The sequence below is a fragment of the Mya arenaria genome, chromosome 5 (assembly GCF_026914265.1).
Source record: "Mya arenaria isolate MELC-2E11 chromosome 5, ASM2691426v1".
NCBI lineage: Eukaryota > Metazoa > Mollusca > Bivalvia > Myida > Myidae > Mya > Mya arenaria.
In genome coordinates, this window is record NC_069126.1 from 35,693,450 (window position 1) to 35,711,770 (window position 18,321).

Sequence of the window (18,321 nt, forward strand, 5' to 3'; positions counted from 1 at the left end):
ACATGAAAGTGCTTTTCTGAGTCTAGATTGTTTGCAATCATGGCCCAAGGGAGCTTTAGTTTTTAGTCAACATACTTGCCACTTTCCCTGTAAGTGGTTAGTACACTCGCTTCTCAACCAGGCGTCATGAATTTGGTACAGCAAGATTTCAAGATTTCCACAAAATATTGTTGTTTTAATGTGTTTTGTCAATGAACTTAGTACATAAAAACAAGATTTTTGCCAATAAGTACCATTAAATGACTATTAAAGATCTAACCTGATTGCGGACAGAACTTTACAGGGCCGTACAGCCATGGACATGACATCGTCTGATGCTACTTCCTCATATCTTTCCTCCAGGGCACTTTGATCACGGTACACCTGCAAATAGGGTCAAATGATTGATTACCTGCGAAAAAATCCATGTTTGTTTGTCACTCCACAGACTTCTACTAAGGCTTAAAAAAGTTGGGAAGGTACAAAATGTATGAGTAAAAACAAACCCTGAGTAGAATACACTTCTCTATTTACTTCATTTACAACAATTAATGAGCAATATTCAAATGATGACATTGACTTGTACAAAAGGGCTTAGCACTACATGCTTTCCTAGGCTGTAATTTACTTATTTGTGTCCAATTGATGTTTATACTCAAAAGAAGTTATTACTATAAATCATTAAATTTTAGGGTCTGACAGTTGGCACACCTGAACTTTACATACTATAACTAGATTCAAGTTTACTTTCACCAGATTCAAGACCACAATCACCTGATTCAAGACCACAATCAATTGATTCAAGACCACAATCACCTGATTCAAGACCACAAACACCTGATTCAAGACCACAAACACTAGGTTGAAGACCACTTTCACTATATTTTTGTGTTTTTATGTCCCCAACACAGAACTTACCCTGAACATATTTTTGACAATCTTCCAACAAATTTTTACATTGTCTTCATCTGCAGAGCCTGCATTTGCATCAACCTATGTAAGAATAAGAATACGCTTTTTATTAAGAATAAGAATACGCTTTTTAACAAGAAATAAGTAAAAATTTCAATGATTTCTCCTGTTGTTGCAATGTGGCAATCTGCTCCACCCTGTCCTTTTTTTGGTAGCACCCTACTACACTCAAGGAGATCAGAACCGTCACCCTTCTAATACTTATAAGACTTTCAAATAATTCTATTGTTTTATTGGAAACTTATTAAATGATAATAAAAAATACAAACAAACTACCTATTTTGCCTTACCCTGCCCTTTATAAAACCTGGCTTAAACTGTACTAGATAACTACCAATATTACAAGCCAGATGGCCCCGGTCTATGTGCCCTACCTCAACGTCTCCCGTGCTCGAGTTTTTCCTCTTTACTTTCTCCGAGGCAGCAATGTCCTGGTATAGAGTGGCAAGGTTGTCAAGGAAACCAGGTGTAAAGCGAAGAACCTGTAGCACACTGTTCATGAAACATGTGTTGCCTGGAAAACATTATTATCATGTATGAATGAAAAAACAAAATTACGGTAAACAAGAGCACCGCCTGCAGGTGCTAAACCCTCGTCTGATTTTATCCTTTTGCGGTTGATTTATTTCATATTGTACATTTGATAGAGAACAGGTATTCCAAAGTTTGAAAGTGATAGCTTTGATAGTTTGCATGTAAGTGACCCAAGCACAAAACTTAAAAAATCAGACTAGCTAAATATTACAAAGTCCAAAATATCCCCCACCCTCCCCCTACCCTTCCAAATGTGTGACTCAAAAACCTGTTTAATATATTGAAGTGCATTATCCATTTATTGTCTTTGAATTTTTTTTAAATCAATCCAACAGAAATTGAAGATGCTATGTCCAATTCTCAAAATCAACCAAAACCCATCAAAATTAATGTTTTTTACCCCCAAAAACAGGTGAGACTCAGCAACTTTAGGGTACAATGTGAAGAAGGGTATTAAATGAACAAACGCAAAACTTAACCAATGCCGACGACGACGACCACAATCAAGTGATGACAATAGCTCGCCTTTTTTTCCAAAAATTAGACGAGCTAAAAATGATCATGCATAAATTCTAGCAATATTTAAGTGTTTTTGTCAATACACCAGCATCTAAATTTATTTATAAGCATGTCATTAAATGCCCAAGTTATAACTACATTAAATTATTGCACAAAATGTTTCTCCCTTCAAAACATCTTCATTCAATACTTTGGTTTATACTAATTTATTTTTGCTCAATTGTAAAGACAGCTGAAAGTAGATATGAATCACTCTCAAGTCCATTTCCTGGAAAGAAACCATGACTGTGTCCCTTTTGGGTAAAAAAAAAAACCTTTAAAAAAAAAGATGTATATTTAAAAATTTTAAGAGGAGCAGTGACCTCTAAACATTTAGCAAATGTAGCAATAGGGTGCCAGGCATGAATACATCAAGAGGTTTATGGAATAAAAGGTTTGGAAATAAGTTGAACATATGAATCATTTTAATATTTTTTCCCTTTTTGTCAAAACAAAGCAATTTTTCCCCTATCAAGACCCAGCATCATTCCCTTAAAAGTGAAAAAAAATAACACTGCCCCTAGACCACTCTTACCAATCTACAGATCTTCAGGCTTTATATTTATCCATACATCAATATGTGATTATTTGTACACACACCGAGGTTTTTAAACAAGCTTATTTCATTTTGAATTAATCAAAGTACCAAGGTTTTCCAGGGAAGCAACAGCAGGCACCAGAGTCTCCTCACCAGAGGAAGAGTATGTTGTTGCGTTGGAGACAGACGACCATGAACTGCCAGTGGTCAATGTAGTGGAGCTGCCTGACCTTACTGTGGTCGAGCTACTGGACTTCTCTGTGATGGAGCTACCCGACTTCACTGTGGTGGAACTGCCTGACTTTTCTGTGGTGGAACTGCCTGTGGAACTGCCTGACTTATCTGTGGTGTAACTGCCTGACTTATCTGTGGTGGAACTGCCTGACTTTTCTGTGGTGTAGCTGCATGATGTCTCTATGGTGTCAATAGAACTGCTACCAGCACTGTAAAACAGCAGGTCCTCTCTTTATCTTATGTTTAACAATATAGGGAGACAGAACAACAAACTGAACCCAGAAACTTTAATTCCGCAGACTATGAATGCATCCCAAAAAGGAGCTTGCCCCACACACAGCAGGATGTTTGGAGAAGCATACAGCAACTATAGCTTAAAGGGGCTGTACTCTGTATGATAAAATAGTGAAAAGAAAAGAAAATTGTCGAAAACTGACATAAACTTGGCATCTATGTGTACAAAAGTCAATGCATTGAAACTTACTAACTGAAGTACCACATAGTTTACAATTTATTTCAGTTTAGCAGTTATTTCGTATTTTTTTATTAAAAAGATTACTGGGTATGTCTACCAGGTAGAATTCATTCCTTATGCGTGATTGGCTAGTAGGTGTTATCACGTGATGTTACAGAGGTAGGTGTATAGCTTAATTATGTCAGCCAATTAGAGTAAGCGGTCGTAGCTCAGTGGATAGGATGCTGGACTGAAATTTTGGCGACACGGGTTTGAACCCGGTCGCAGACACAATTTTTTCTTACATTTTGGTACTTTTTTTTTACAATTATGATATCAAAGCGTAACACATTCTATTAGATTTATATAATTGTCCTGAGATTCGATACAGAAAAAAACTTTTTTTGGTGCCAATCCGATGTACCGTCCCTTTAAGGATGGTTGAGTGTATGTTCATGCTGTAGAACTTAAGGATACTCTACAGAGTGAACTAGTGGTTCATAGTAAAATTTGCTAGCTTGCCAGTGCCCCAGAACTTCTGACTCTGTAAATGTACCATTACTGATAATGCCAAAATGGTCATGACAGAAATCTACTTTATTGCTTGTTTTAAATGAAAATCAAGTTGCCTTTTCTTTGGAGACTGTTTTGAAGCACTGTTGTCATTATCCTCTATTTTAGGAGCTGTTGTCGTCTCCTCTTTTTTCTGTCTGTTTGCTTTCAGAGACAGCCTCTGTCTCTTTCTAGAGGGCTCATCTGTCGCCACACCCATTGTAGGTCACCCCTGAAACATACTCTGGAATTACCCTGCAATCATAAGCTACAAGATAAGAATTCAGTAGGACTGGAAAGAGTTCATTGGCCCATTTCCATGGAAAGACTATTTCGCTTACGGAAAAGAACATCAATGTAATTACTCATACCCGGGCCATACCAACATACCATACTCAGTTTAAATCCTGTCTTGAAATATATGTTTTAGTTAAAAAAGATTCAAAGCATACATGTATAACTTTTATATATTCAAATAAATATATGTCAAATTAATAATTTTTCTGAAGTAAATCCATAAATCCATTTTCAACATGTTGTTTTATGTATATCAAAATTATTTTATTGTGAAAAAATGTAGAATTTATCAATCAATTAATTCACATACATTTACAGGTCCATGTATAGTCACAGCCGATATCATTAAAACGTTCTAAAAAATTCATTTATTTACGACCCTAAGCGCACACTCACAGTCTTTCCGAAATGTGCTGGTCTGCCAGACATGTCCGTCAAATTTTGTCGGGTCTGGCAGCTCTTTTGTAAACAAAGGAGACGATAATCATAAATATGCCAAAAGGTACCTTATGATATGTATGCAAAAACTTTTGTCTTAGCCATAGCTAGTCTATTCAAATTAGTCAATTTCGTCAGCACTCAATATGCTTCGGCTTTGATGTCATGACTGTTCAGACAGGCACTTCCAACGTGTCTGTCCATCCTGTCCAATGGACAGGCAAATTTTTTACAATTTTGGGAAACTCTCAACAAGTACAAGAAATTCTGCCAGTTAACTTATCGTCACAGATATGATCAGATGAAATTTCGCGTCTTGCGAGGGCTAAAAATCATTTGTAAGACATAGAAAGTGGTAACCAAACCATGATTCATGTGTTTATGGGAATGGTAATATGGCCCAGGTTTAAGTAATGGCCGATAATTGGTATAAGAGAAGTTGAACCAACACAAACTCATTTGAAAGCGCATACAAATATGGTATGACGTTGAAGTTTAAATGATGTCTTTTGTAATTCCTCAGGGCAATAGAATTTAGAAACATTATTAAATACAATTTTTCTAACAAATTCCCCTTGTGCATTTTGACGAACTAATTCTATAACAAATCAACAACATGCTCCAAGACAGCAGAGACTACTCTAGTGTTGATAACCATGCATCCCCCCAAAGATTGAGAGACAGGCGAATCATTTCCTATAGATTCTTTAAACTATACTAATCCATTCAGCCCAGTCCATACAAGTAGCCCGATAAATAAAAACAACCCACGAGCACTAATATCGCGTACCAGCCAAGTGTCGAGCTCTATAACTACCTCTGACACCAGACAATGCGAATGTCCGTCGGACAGTCGGACATGTCCGGTATATTTCCATTTTGACCGACGAAACTTTTGTTTTGGTCGGTCACAATGTCCGGTGAAAAATTACAGTCAGCACCGTTTAATTTTCGGAAAATTGACTTTCAGTTTCTAAATAAATGTTCAGAGTTATTTTTAACTATTATATCATGATTATTCAGCGTGTTAATCTGTGTATCACTATTTGTAAACCCCGTTTCGACATGTTTCCGTTAAAGCCGATAAAACGCATAAGGTTCCGATCTCAGCTCGTACTATCATACTTTTATTTTACGGAAATGTTCGGAAATTACAAAGATCCGTATGTATTTATTTTCGGCGAAGTAGTTCCCGGCAATCGTGTTAATTTAAATATGATGATTAATATACCAAGCTGACTTTCTTTCCGCTCTGTTTAACATTGCCAATAACAAGAAATCTACTTTCGTTTTTGCATAAATGTTGTGCCTGAGTTTGACTTGTAGTACAATTCGTTACATTTTATAACTGTACTGTATCTTTGATTTAAAGATGAATTAAAAGAGTAAGATCTAGCTGTTCCATGGGTAGGCGAACAGATATGAGTTTTTTTTTGGGAGGCAAGGGAAGAAAAAAATTATGACATAAGATTCGAATATTCATTTTTTTTTTACATGATGTTTAGCTTTTTTTGTAATTTATTATAGTACTGTAGGACAAATCTAACCAAAAAGATCTAAACCTGTTATAATGGGGAATTACAAAACTTATTTAAAAAAGAGGCTTAAAATCAAGGTTTAGGCTGATGTAACCGAATACTGTTTGTAACATTGCGACAGGTAAAAATTTGTTGCGACAGGTAAACTTTAAGTGTTTACCTGTCGCAATGTCCTGTGAAGGAGAAAAAGTTTTCGCGTTGTCTGTGACACCAGAACCAGCATCACTATACCTAGGAAGTCTAACCTTAGACTACTAACAGTGAATTGCTGCAGTATAAAAGAAAATAAACAGGAATTTATAGCTGCCCTGGACTTTGTAAAGCCCGATATCAGGGTTTCCGCCAGGAATTTCATAAGGTATGTCGGAAGGGGAGGGTTTGGGAGCGGTGTCCCCTCCCTACGTCGATTTTTTTTATTTTCGTATCCAAAATGGTGCAATTTCCTGCATTTTAAACAAGTTTACAGTTATGTTCCTATGATTTGGAACTACCAACTAAAGTCTGATTAACATTAAAATTATTTGTGAAAAGGTTTAATGGTTTCTCTTCCTTAATTATTGGTATTTCTCAAGTTTTCCGACAATACAATTGTCAATATCGACGATATTGATCGACTCATGTTTCGTTTAGTGCGGGTATTATTTATATTGACACCGTTGACGTCAAAGCAAAACGTGTAAAGCACGCTGCATGCTGGAACACAAAAGAGCCCGGAGCAAAGCGACTGCTCGTGTATTCGTATTTAAAGCTGCAACAGCTAATATTTTTAAAGCCAGGTTGGCTAAATAATAACTTAAAGGGAATGTAATGTGTATTTTCAGATTTTTTTTATCTTTGTTCTAAATAAATTAAAAGAACGATAAAATAATCAAAGTAATAAGCAACACAAAATATAACTTTACACTTTTAAACTAAAGACGGGAACGCGACTCAACTAATTACGACGACATAGCATAACCCTTGTTTATAATAACACGGATATCTTAACACGGTTCTCAATTATAATTTAATAATTGGTTAACAAACAGACTCGGGATTAAGAAACAAAATAAAACGACACATGATTTATGTTACCGAAATCAATTAACACTTATTGTTTACTTTGCGTTCATAGGTGATTATAGGGATGAAGGTCGCAATTACGACAGTGGTGTTTTTCACACATTCCCATTATGATAAAGAATAGGAGGAGTTTGGTTAATTGGCACTGTTGAACCTCACCGACACGCCTTCATGCTGTCGTCGATCCTGAATGGCTGATACAAATGTCGTAATAGTCCCAACACGCCTTCTGGCTGTCAGTCAACCGTTGCAATCATGTATTGTCAAAACTGATGATTGTTTTGATAAGGATTGTCGCTACGCGGATTAAAGCATGTCGGCATAATTAACGCGTGTCGGTAATTGGCATTGCCAGCGGAAGGCACGTCGGGCCCGACAAGCCATAAAGGGCTTGCGGAAACCCTGTCGATATCATCTGCGGGACTGAATCGTGGTTAAAAGGTATCAAACCTGGTAAGGAACCATCTTAAGGGGCCATCAAGTCAAGTGAAATCTTCCCTGATAACTTTACTTTTCATAAGAACGATAGATTGACTATCGGAGGCGGAGGTGGAGTGTTTACAGGTGTGAGAAAAGACTTGATAGCAGTTGAACAAACTAACCTTGTAACTGATTGTGAAATTGAGTGGACTAAAATTAAAATGAAGAATGAGAAAGACCTATTCCTATGTTCGTTTTACATGCATCATAGAAACTTGAACGACCTTAACAATCTTGATATGTCACTGAAAAAATCTATGATAACAAGAAAAGTAAAAACATTGTACTAGCAGGTGACTGCAACTGCCCGGATATTGATTGGGAAAATATGTCAGTTAAACTTAACGCTAGTGATCGCCATGTTCAACAGAAACTCATCGACATGTCTATCGAACACAATCTCACGCAGGTACATACTCAGCCTACAAGAGAAGATAATATATTAGACTTAGTATTCACAAACAACCCATCCTTAACGAAGTCTTCGATAAGTATTCCTGGAATTAGTGACCACGCGATGGTAGTCACAGACTCGGATATCAAACCGTTCTATAACATTGAAAAACCTCGAAAGGTATATTTGTACTCCAAAGCTAACTGGGATAACATCTCCCTGGAGTGTAGTAAATTATCTGACGACTTGGTTTATATGAGTGGACCAAATGTTGAGATGATGTGGGAAAGACTTAAAACTGGTATTCAGTCTATAATGGACACAAACATTCCATCAAAGATGTTCCGTAAACGAAACACTGTACCCTGGTTCAATAGAACTCTAAAGAAAATGATGAGAAGGAAAGGCAGACTCTATAATCATGCAAAGAAGACCAAGCAGTGGATTGAATTTAAGTGTTATCAGAAAATGTGTAAAAAGGAATTTAAAAAGGTGGAAATCAATTACATAAATAAGACAATTCATGAAGGCCTGGAAAACAACAATAGCAAACCATTCTGGAGATATTTAAAATCTAAACGCCAGGACAACATTGGCACAGCACCGCTGAAACAAAAAGGAGTACTAGTGAACGAAGGTACAGGCAAGGCACAGATATTACTAGAACAATTCAGCTCAGTATTCACCAGAAACACACATAGATCATTACCTGTGCTTGAAAAACAATACAAGTATAACCTACCATCATTATGCATTACTACTCCTGGAGTCGAGAAACTGCTCTCCAAACTGAACACATCTAAAGCTATGGGTCCAGATAAAATCTCTAACGTCATACTTAAGAATTGTGCACGCCAGCTTGCCCCTGGTATATGCTAAAACTTTCAACTTTCAACAAACAGCGGCGTGCTACCATGCAACTGGGTAAATGCGAACATATCACCTGTGTACAAGAAGGGAGACGTCCACCTTGCTGAGAACTACAGGCCTGTGTCCCTCATGTCAATTCTATGTAAGACACTTGAACATATCATCTGCAACATCTGCTGAACCATTTGGAAAGGAATAAGATCTTAACAAACTTGAATCATGGTTTCCGCTCAGGATATTCATGCGAAACGCAACTCCTATTAACCCTTAAAGACCTCCTTACTTTCAATGACGAAGGTCACCTGACAGATGTCATTATACTTGACTTTTCTAAGGCGTTCGATACAGTCCCGCACCAAGAACTACTCTGCAAACTAGAAAGCTTTGGCGTCAAAGGACCCATATTTAATTGGTTAGAATTCTTCCTGACTAAGAGACACATGCAGGTTGTTGTAGAGGGTGAATGCTCCCAGAAAGCCACAGTGAACTCTGGTGTACCCCAAGGAACTGTACTGGGCCCGCTTCCTTTTCCATGCCATATAAACGACCTGCCTATCAGTAAAGTCACAAGTACGCCTCTTTGCAGATGACTGCCTGCTATATCGGAAAATTAGAAATCAGAAAGACTATGACACACTTCAGAATGATCTCCAAGAACTTGAAAAATGGGCTGATAAATGGGGAATGAAATTGAATGCTAAAAAGTGCTACATCACGAGTGTCAACAACAAAACCCCACATTTTTACAGTCTATGTGGACATATATTACAACAAGTTACTGAAAATCCGTACCTTGGTTTAACAATCTCCGAGAACTTGACATGGTCAACCCATATTACTAAGATAACCAAAAAAGCAAACTCAACTATGGCACTCCTAAGAAGCAACTTGAGACACTGCCCAGAGGAATGTAGAAAATCAGCATATATCTGGCACTAGTATGGTCTATACTTGATTACGGTGTGATTATTAGGGACCCATACCTAAAACAGGACATTTTAAAACTAGAAAAGGTTCAGCGTCAGGCAGCCCGTTTTATAACTGGGAACTACAAGTCCAGAGAAGAAGGATGTGTATCAAACATGCTTGAATCTTTGAAACTTCATACTCTACAAGATCGACGAAAGGGTAGCAGGCTGATCTTCTATAAGGTGGCCGAGGGTTTGGTGCCAGCACTACCACCTACAGAGTTCCTACAGCCAGCTAGGCAAATTAAAGCAACTAAATTTCAAGACTGTATTACAACAAACATTATTGACAAACAAGTGATCAATCATGATCGAGGATTCTTAATTCAACAGTGCAAAACTGAGCAGTTAAAACATTCATTCTTTGTCAAACGTGTCAGGATTGGAACCATCTGGATAATAGTGTAGTCCACGCACAGACAGTGGAGAGCTTTAGGGGCGCTCTCCATTTTGATTAAACGCCTCCCCCCCCGGTGTGCTACGCCGTAACAGGCTCTGCACCTAAGCAGAAGCAGAAGATTTCCACTGATCCAATTCAAAACAACAAATGCCAGAAATTCTTCCAATTTAAGTGACATCTGAAAACATCACTGACAGAAACGTTTTTGTTCTTACCGTTGTGTGCGTATTAAAGATTAAATATGTTTATATTATAGTAATTGAAATCAGTGAAATTTTCAACAACACACACCTGACACAATTTCAAGACTTTTACAAACTCAAGAAAATGGGTTATAATGTCATGACAATAGATTTATCAAGACAAAACGCCTGATCTTAAAATAATCTAAAGTTTGAAAAACTTCATTACTTGAAACTTGCTGTCAAATAGAAAATATCTTCCAAATCATGTCAAAATTCCGTTTCGTTCCATTTTTACTTCCCGCCGACATTTATCTCCCCTTGTTTAAAGATATATTAAGTTATAAAGGCCGTATAGCAATCGGTTAAAAGGAGCAGACAACAAATTTAGTTAGAAGTAACAGGACACGGGTCACGGACACTACGGACCATTGACATTACGGACAAGATTTAGGGACACTACGGACCAGATTTAGGGACATTACGGACCATCTTCAGAAACTTACGGACCATCATTTATAATGTTTTTAAACATTTGTTGTTTTTTTAATTTATTCACTCATTGGTCTTAAATTTGTTAATAAATACTTGAATATTAGTGCTCAGTATGAAAATTATCTTTAATGTAACTGAAAAATCCCAGGAAATTCCAATGTTAAACATCCATGTATTTTTAATAAAATATTATAATAATTTTAATAATAATGAACGAATTATGTGTTTATCCTATAATTGTAAATGTGAATATTAAACTTAAACAAATCCCTTGTCATGGAGTCCCTTACATTATGTTTGAAATGTATCGCATAAGTTGTACTATAAGGATTGATAGGTCAAATTTAAAGTGCATGTATTCAATTGTTAGAAATGTGCTGCATTTACTAAACAAATTGCAGTTCTATATATGATAATTGTTTAATTTGATAAGTTTCAAAGTACCATTGAATGCGTATCTTCTGGAATTAACATTGCATCTAACTGAACTATTTGATGTATTAACAAACTTAAATGCCCTTTTTTCCAGACAATATCCAACCAGCGTATGTTGTAGAATTGCAAAGTATTTAATGTATGTTCAAGAATTTATGATTACTAGTCATATTGTTGCTACTGATTTTTACAATTCAATAACTGTGATTCTAAAGATTTTTTTAATTATTACTTCAAAGAACCATATCAAGTTACATGGAATTATTGTTATTAATGACAAATATGAAACTGGACAACACTACCACTACTACTACCACTACCACCACCACCACCTGCTGCTACTGCTACTGCTACAATTCGGTAATTTCTCTGATTAGCCACGAGTGTTATTCATGGTGTTTAAATTGCATTAATCCTTTAATCTGCGCATTTATGTCACTCGCGGCGCCGCATGCTACGGTCAGTGTGATGTGATCTTATCCTGTAAACATCTACGATATTCGGTTATTCACGCCTGTTATTATTCTCTAGAACAACAACATATTTTTGTATCAATTACCTTTGTTAAAATGGATCACAATTAAATGTGTCAACAATAGAACCAATGTACTGGAATTAACAGTCAAGTGTTGGTTTATTTTGAGTTGGAAAGTTCAGCAACAATAAACCATATATACATATAACATAACATAACATATCTTTATTCAGCATTAAACGGCATGTGCACATTTATAGCCATATAATAAAGTACAATATGGAACAATGGTCCGTGGCTGTGTACATGTACGCAATTTGGTTCGTAACCCGTTCGGGTATTTTTCTGGGTACTGAAAGTGGAATGGAAACCCTCTTTCCAATTTTGTAACACAACTCTCATTTATACCAGCATTCAGCGTTCCAAATGGTATAATACTATCTTACGAGTCTACTTACCGAAAATGCCGAAAGTTGAGTACTCTCTTTACACAACCTGAATACCGCCTACATGTTGTTTTTTTTGTTGTTTTTTTATGTACATGTACTCTCACAGTCCAAATGTGGGACAGAGTAGGCACATACATTGTATATGTCAAAACATTTATTCTACAACAATGCATGACTGTGTTTCCGTGTTAAAATAGTCGGCGGGTTTTTAATGTACGTATGTTTGTTGGACCTTTGAAAAATCAAGATAAAAAATATTTCATACAGATTGAAGTTTGCATCAGTTTTTTTTCACTCTGAACTGATGGTGGTTTTTCCTTCAGACTTTTCCGTTTTCGTATTAAATAAAATTACATAAACGAGTACGTCTTGGAAAGACTCCAAATTCGTTCATTCTGATTTGCAGAAAAAAACAAAAAGCATTGACGTTAAGTTGGCGACAAAGTACCTGGTCAGTGACCCAAAGAATATCCTTGTGCAATTTCATTTCAATATCAATAATGGTCTTTGATCAGGTTGATGGATTTTTACAGTCATTTTAACAATTAATCCTATTAAGAGTTTGTTTTTCAAGCATTATTCAAGATTAATGAATCAAAGAACATTTACTTATATAAACATTTTCCAAAGACTTTCATTTCAAAACGTACTTTGACAGCATGGGGAAAAGATATAAGAAACTATTTTTGTTCGCTTTCTTCTGGATTACCGTTGTTCTTTGCTCCTTGGCAAACGGTATTCTTTCTTTAAAAAATCTTAGAGTTGGATTATTTGCAAGTTATTGGTCCAAGGGTTTTTTAATGCTTGGAATTGTTTATATTTGCAGGATTTGTTTTTGTTTTTAAAGGTGTATAGTTTAATATGAAAACTTATAATTACAGCGTGTTCTACTTATAATTATACTGGAATCAGTGCTGATTGTCGCAGATGCTGTACCATACGGCACGTAGTTCTTGTATCAAATACATTTGGAAACGTTTCTTGAATAAAAAGATAAGAGTTTTAATTATGGTGAGATATTTTTCAGAAAATAAAGATTTAGTACTTAATAATAATGTATTTTTTTTTATTATCATTGAAACACTTTATTATTCAATATTTACAGGAGCATCAGTGACTAAAGTTACTCCTAGCTATGGAAGTCTGGCTGGCGAAACTCGATTAACGATCAAAGGAGCGGGTAAGTTAATCAAGTGCATCTTTCCCGCGCAAATGTCAACTTTTAGTTTCATTTTAGATGGGCGTAAGTTGGGTGTCAGGCCACATCACTGTTGAATAAAGCTGCCAGCTTACATTCATATCTAAATTGATTCTAATATGCCCGTCTAAACTCTAATACACTCTCTCCAGAGTGATGGTGCTATGCGTACAGTTCCACAGAGTTGCGTTAGATTTATCACTATCAATTAAACCTCTTATGATTTAGAATGGTCTAATACGGTAATATATTTAGAGTAAAACATCAGTCACACTAGCGGGGGAGGGGGAGGGTTGCACCCGTCGTGCGCCCCCATAAAATCGTCAAATTTTACTTTTTATTTCAACATAGGAGAAGAAAACTAAAAAAAGTATGCCCAAAATACACCAACTAAGTAAATATGCCCAAAATACACTATTTCAAACTAGAAATTGATAACATTTTCTTGGGGGAGGACACCCAAACTCCAACACTGTAAACTAAATAAAATTTGTTTCTGAGGGAGGGGCCCAAGTCAAAAGGGAACACCCTTAATTTACGCCTCCTCTAACGTTGAATCCTGGAACTGCCCCTGAGTCATACCATGAATGATAAGTTTTGTATGTAATAGTATGATAATGCAGATCATTTTATTTGATTTATTTTTAAAGAAAACTTGATAGTTAAATATTTAAAAATAAGGTACATAATGTACTTCATTAAATTAATGTTAACAATAAGCTTGCCTTGCCATGACAGTGTTCTTGTTTATAAACATTGTCTTTGTTGTTTCATCGGTTGGATTATGTGACATGCTGAACATTTGCCTAAACGTGAAGCATGATTTGTTTTTTGCAATGATTGCCAATGTAAAGCATTTGGTGATTCTAAATGAGATCAAAGTGTTTCACACATATAGGAATGGAAATTGAAATCTATTTAAAAATCGTTTGAAGATTGTTGGAAAATAACAATACACGTATGTAATCAATGGTCTGGAAAATAACAATACATGTATGTAATCAATGGTCTTTGACTAAAAGAGAAATATTTTAGAATTTTTGATTTTCTTTGAATTGTTCTGGTGACTGGGTTTACTTTTATGAATGATGGTGGTTGCAATTTAGGACCAAAATCTTCAAGAAACCATTTTGCCACAAATCAACGGTTTTAACTTTGACTAAGGCTTTATATGTAAATGATTTTTCATGAGCCACTCGGCATATAACTCGTCTATAAAAAACATTTCCCAATGCAGGTTTCTCTGGGAACCAGTTTACGCAGGATGACGACCCAGATGTTGGTAACCGTGTGTACCTCGTCAGTGAATCGGGGAGCGAGCTGGTCTGCCCAGTTCATCGAGATCAATCCACTAAGCTCCAGATCATTTGCTACACGCCCAGGTTGCTATATTAAGATATAATATAAGGCCATTGTTATTAATATTTATTATTTTTATTCTCTGAGAAGAAAGAAAATAATTATAGTTGTTGCCATTTTATGAGTTGTTCTAGCTTATCTCCAAGGCTGTAGTCAATTAATCATGTGTAACAAAATGTGTCACACATAAATTATGTGTAGCTAGGTTTATTACTTTGGCTAAAATACTTGTTTAATTTTCACCCCAACCCCTTAATGATTTTTTGATTTGATATTGAGTCTTATTCATGCAGCGGTCTGACGGAACAGCGTCACTATGTCAAGGTTGTGGTTGATGGAAAAACTGTCTCCAATGACGAGCTGTGTGGAGGAAATCCAACTGATGATGACTGCAGCTTTGAGGTTAGAACTACATGTGCTTTATTCTGACCATTTTGTGAATGGGCCAGAGACCTTTGAATTTTCATAATAGAGATGGAGGAACACAACTTTAAATTTGCAGTTGTCAAATTTGTGAATTTTGTCTATACTTAGTACTTGGGAGGAAAAATAAGCCAGATTCTTTTAGCCATCAGCTTTTGTTACAATCATACTTATTAAAAGGTATTAGCATAAAAATAACTTATTCCTGATCTTATAATAGCTCGCAAAAATTGGAGGGTGCCAGATGTAGCAGTCAGACTGTCTGTCCGCCTGTCCGTCTGTCCATCTGTCCATCCACATTTTTTTATTTGTTAATGACTAACCAGCTGTTCAAGATATCAAAATCATACTTCCTCATAGTAACAATACACTTTTTTGTGACAACTCATGCTTAATATTAGCAGATTTTAAGACCCTTTGTATACTAAGAAATTATGTTTTTTTATGGTTTTGTTAATGACTTGAAAACCATTCAAGATAATGAATTAAAGTTTTGTTCACTTGCTAACAGTAATAATTTGGTATTTTGTGACAAGTTATGTAACTTATGCTTAAGTATTGTCACATTTACATTTTCAGCCTAAAGCAGACAACACCCCAACAATCGACACATTCTCTCCACAGTCTGGAAATCCTGGTATAATGTTTTGTGTTGATGAACAAAGTAAAAGAATGTCATCTGAAAAACAATTACTTTGAGTAAAAAAAAAAAAAAAGAAAAAAAAAAATGTTTCATTTAGTGTTGAGAAAAGTCTGAACTTTATTTTTGTTTGTCAAATATTGAAAAAAAAATCAGTTAATTTTATATCTCAATTATCATGTACAGTCTTCCAGGCCTTGCCTTTCATATAACTCTTCAATTAAATAGTCCAATATATAAAAAAAGCAATAATGGTTTATGAATGTATCGCCTTATGCGGAAATACAGAAGTGACAATAACTTAAAATATCATCTGATTAAGTACTTTATATATCATTGTGTAATGCTTTGTAAGTTATAATGTTTTTTAATACAGATATTATGTGAACAAATAAATAATAGCACAATTTCTATTCCAGGCACCCTTGTTTCCATGAGTGGCACACTGTACAGTGATCGTTATGGTAGTAACGTCGGGTCAGCCACGAACGGACGTACAGAAAAACTGCTTAGGGTGTATGTCGGGCCTCAGGACTGTGCTCTGAAGGAAGGAGATGAATTGTAAGTAGAGCTTTAATCTTAAGTAACTTACCTTAAAGCTTAAAATTTCACAGTGAAGCTTCACAAATAAGATTTGAATTTCACATCATAAATCAGCATTGAATTTCACATCACACTGATGCTTTTAACTTGACATCTCACAAAAGGATTAAATTTCACATCACACAAAAGCATTAAACTTCACATAATACAAAAGCATTAACTTTCACATCACACAAAAGCTATTAATTTCGCATCACACAAAAGCATTAAATTTCACATAATACAAAAGCATTAAATTTCACATCACACAAAAACTATTAATTTCACATCACACAAAAGCTATTAATTTCACATCACACAAAAGGATTTAATTTCACATAATACAAAACCTTCAATTTAACATCATGCAAAAGCAATTAATTCCACATCACACAAAAGCATTTGATTTCACATCACACAAAAGCATTTAATTTTACATTACACAAATATATAAATATATATTAAGTAAATCACACAAACATGCGATATTATTACACAAAAGCTTATAATTTGTACTAGAGCTTGCCTTGAATTACACATAGGCTTCACACAAGTTTAGAATTTTACACATTAGCTCAGACTTTAATGTAAAAGCTTATATTTACACACTAAAGCTAGATATATTGCTTCGAATTTCACACAGGCTTAAAAAAAATTGCAAAAATATTAGAATTACTCTGTTACTGTCATGAACAACTAACCAAAGGTTTGTGTGTTGTGTTTCAGCTATGGTTTGGCACTGGAAGATGAGAACTCCAACAAAGGTACTCTGATCTGTAAACATCGGGGATCCTCCATAGGTATGTACATGAAGTTATTACATTCACATATATTTACCTTACAGCACTTACTTGGTTTCTTATTAAAAAAAATAAGATAGAAATTCGTAATGACAAATACTTTTTTCAAACTTAGCTGGGAGTAGGGGTTATTGGTCCTTGGCCCCAGATCGTAGCATGTTTCTGTCCGTTTACATGTATACATGTATACATATTTTGCTTATGTGCTTGGTTGATTTCCACTCTTCATTGGTCAAAAGGCTGTGACATGATAAACTATAATAAGTGATATGACAGATATTTTTGTTATTAAACCCATGTTTGTAACAGGAGATGATGTTATTCCCTTTGTAAAAGAATGACAAAAGAAGTGACCGGATGTAGAATTAGCCTCAGTGACATCATTTCCTTAGCGAATTGTTTTTGGCCTAATGAGTAGATATGGTGGGAAATTAGATTTTGGGAATATAGGGGTCATCTTATCAGCGATGGTATGACACAATCAATTTTTTCAAATCCTTTATTCTGGGTTTAAGCGGGATATATTTTCAAACAGATATGTTGGCATGAAGGGTTGCACTATGTTATTTAAAATTGCAACTTAATACATGAACTTGACATCTCAAACTGAACTAGTGAATTCAGACGAATTTCTCCATCTTTCGAAAAAAAATTGTACTTTCATTGATAAGATGGTTCCGTTATGACCAAAAGCATATAATAAAACCGAGGCTGATTTTATCAGTGTTTATCTCATTTTTATTTACCACGAAAGTAATAGTTATCTTGACTTTGTTTCAGTGAATAGTACTTTTTATGGTCCATAAAATATATATGTTGTATATTATTATCAATCAAAAACTGTGTAACATAACTTGGTGAATTAACATTATTGGCATATTTTCATTTCAGGTTTCTACAATACCAGTTACATAATTGACTCGCCATATGGAAGGTAAAAATGTTCAACAGCTTATATATGTACATTCATATACTCTGCTATAACAAGTAAGTGTTCAGAAGTTCCTTACAAAAT

At 35.3% G+C, this 18,321-nt stretch overlaps 1 protein-coding gene and 1 pseudogene across 1 annotated transcript in view; one reads left to right on the top strand and one right to left on the bottom strand.

The window, feature by feature from the left end:
* Positions 1-10,786, bottom strand: part of LOC128236214 (serine-rich adhesin for platelets-like) — a 42,355-nt pseudogene extending 31,569 nt beyond the window's left edge.
* Positions 10,787-14,025: 3,239 nt separating this feature from the next.
* LOC128236213 (fibrocystin-L-like) overlaps positions 14,026-18,321 on the top strand; it is a 60,268-nt gene continuing 55,972 nt past the window's right edge. The window contains 7 exon segments of the mRNA XM_052951098.1: positions 14,026-14,101; positions 14,740-14,884; positions 15,155-15,263; positions 15,864-15,921; positions 16,344-16,485; positions 17,233-17,306; positions 18,198-18,240. Coding sequence (XP_052807058.1) covers positions 14,086-14,101; positions 14,740-14,884; positions 15,155-15,263; positions 15,864-15,921; positions 16,344-16,485; positions 17,233-17,306; positions 18,198-18,240 — 587 coding nt within the window. The 5' untranslated portion in view covers positions 14,026-14,085.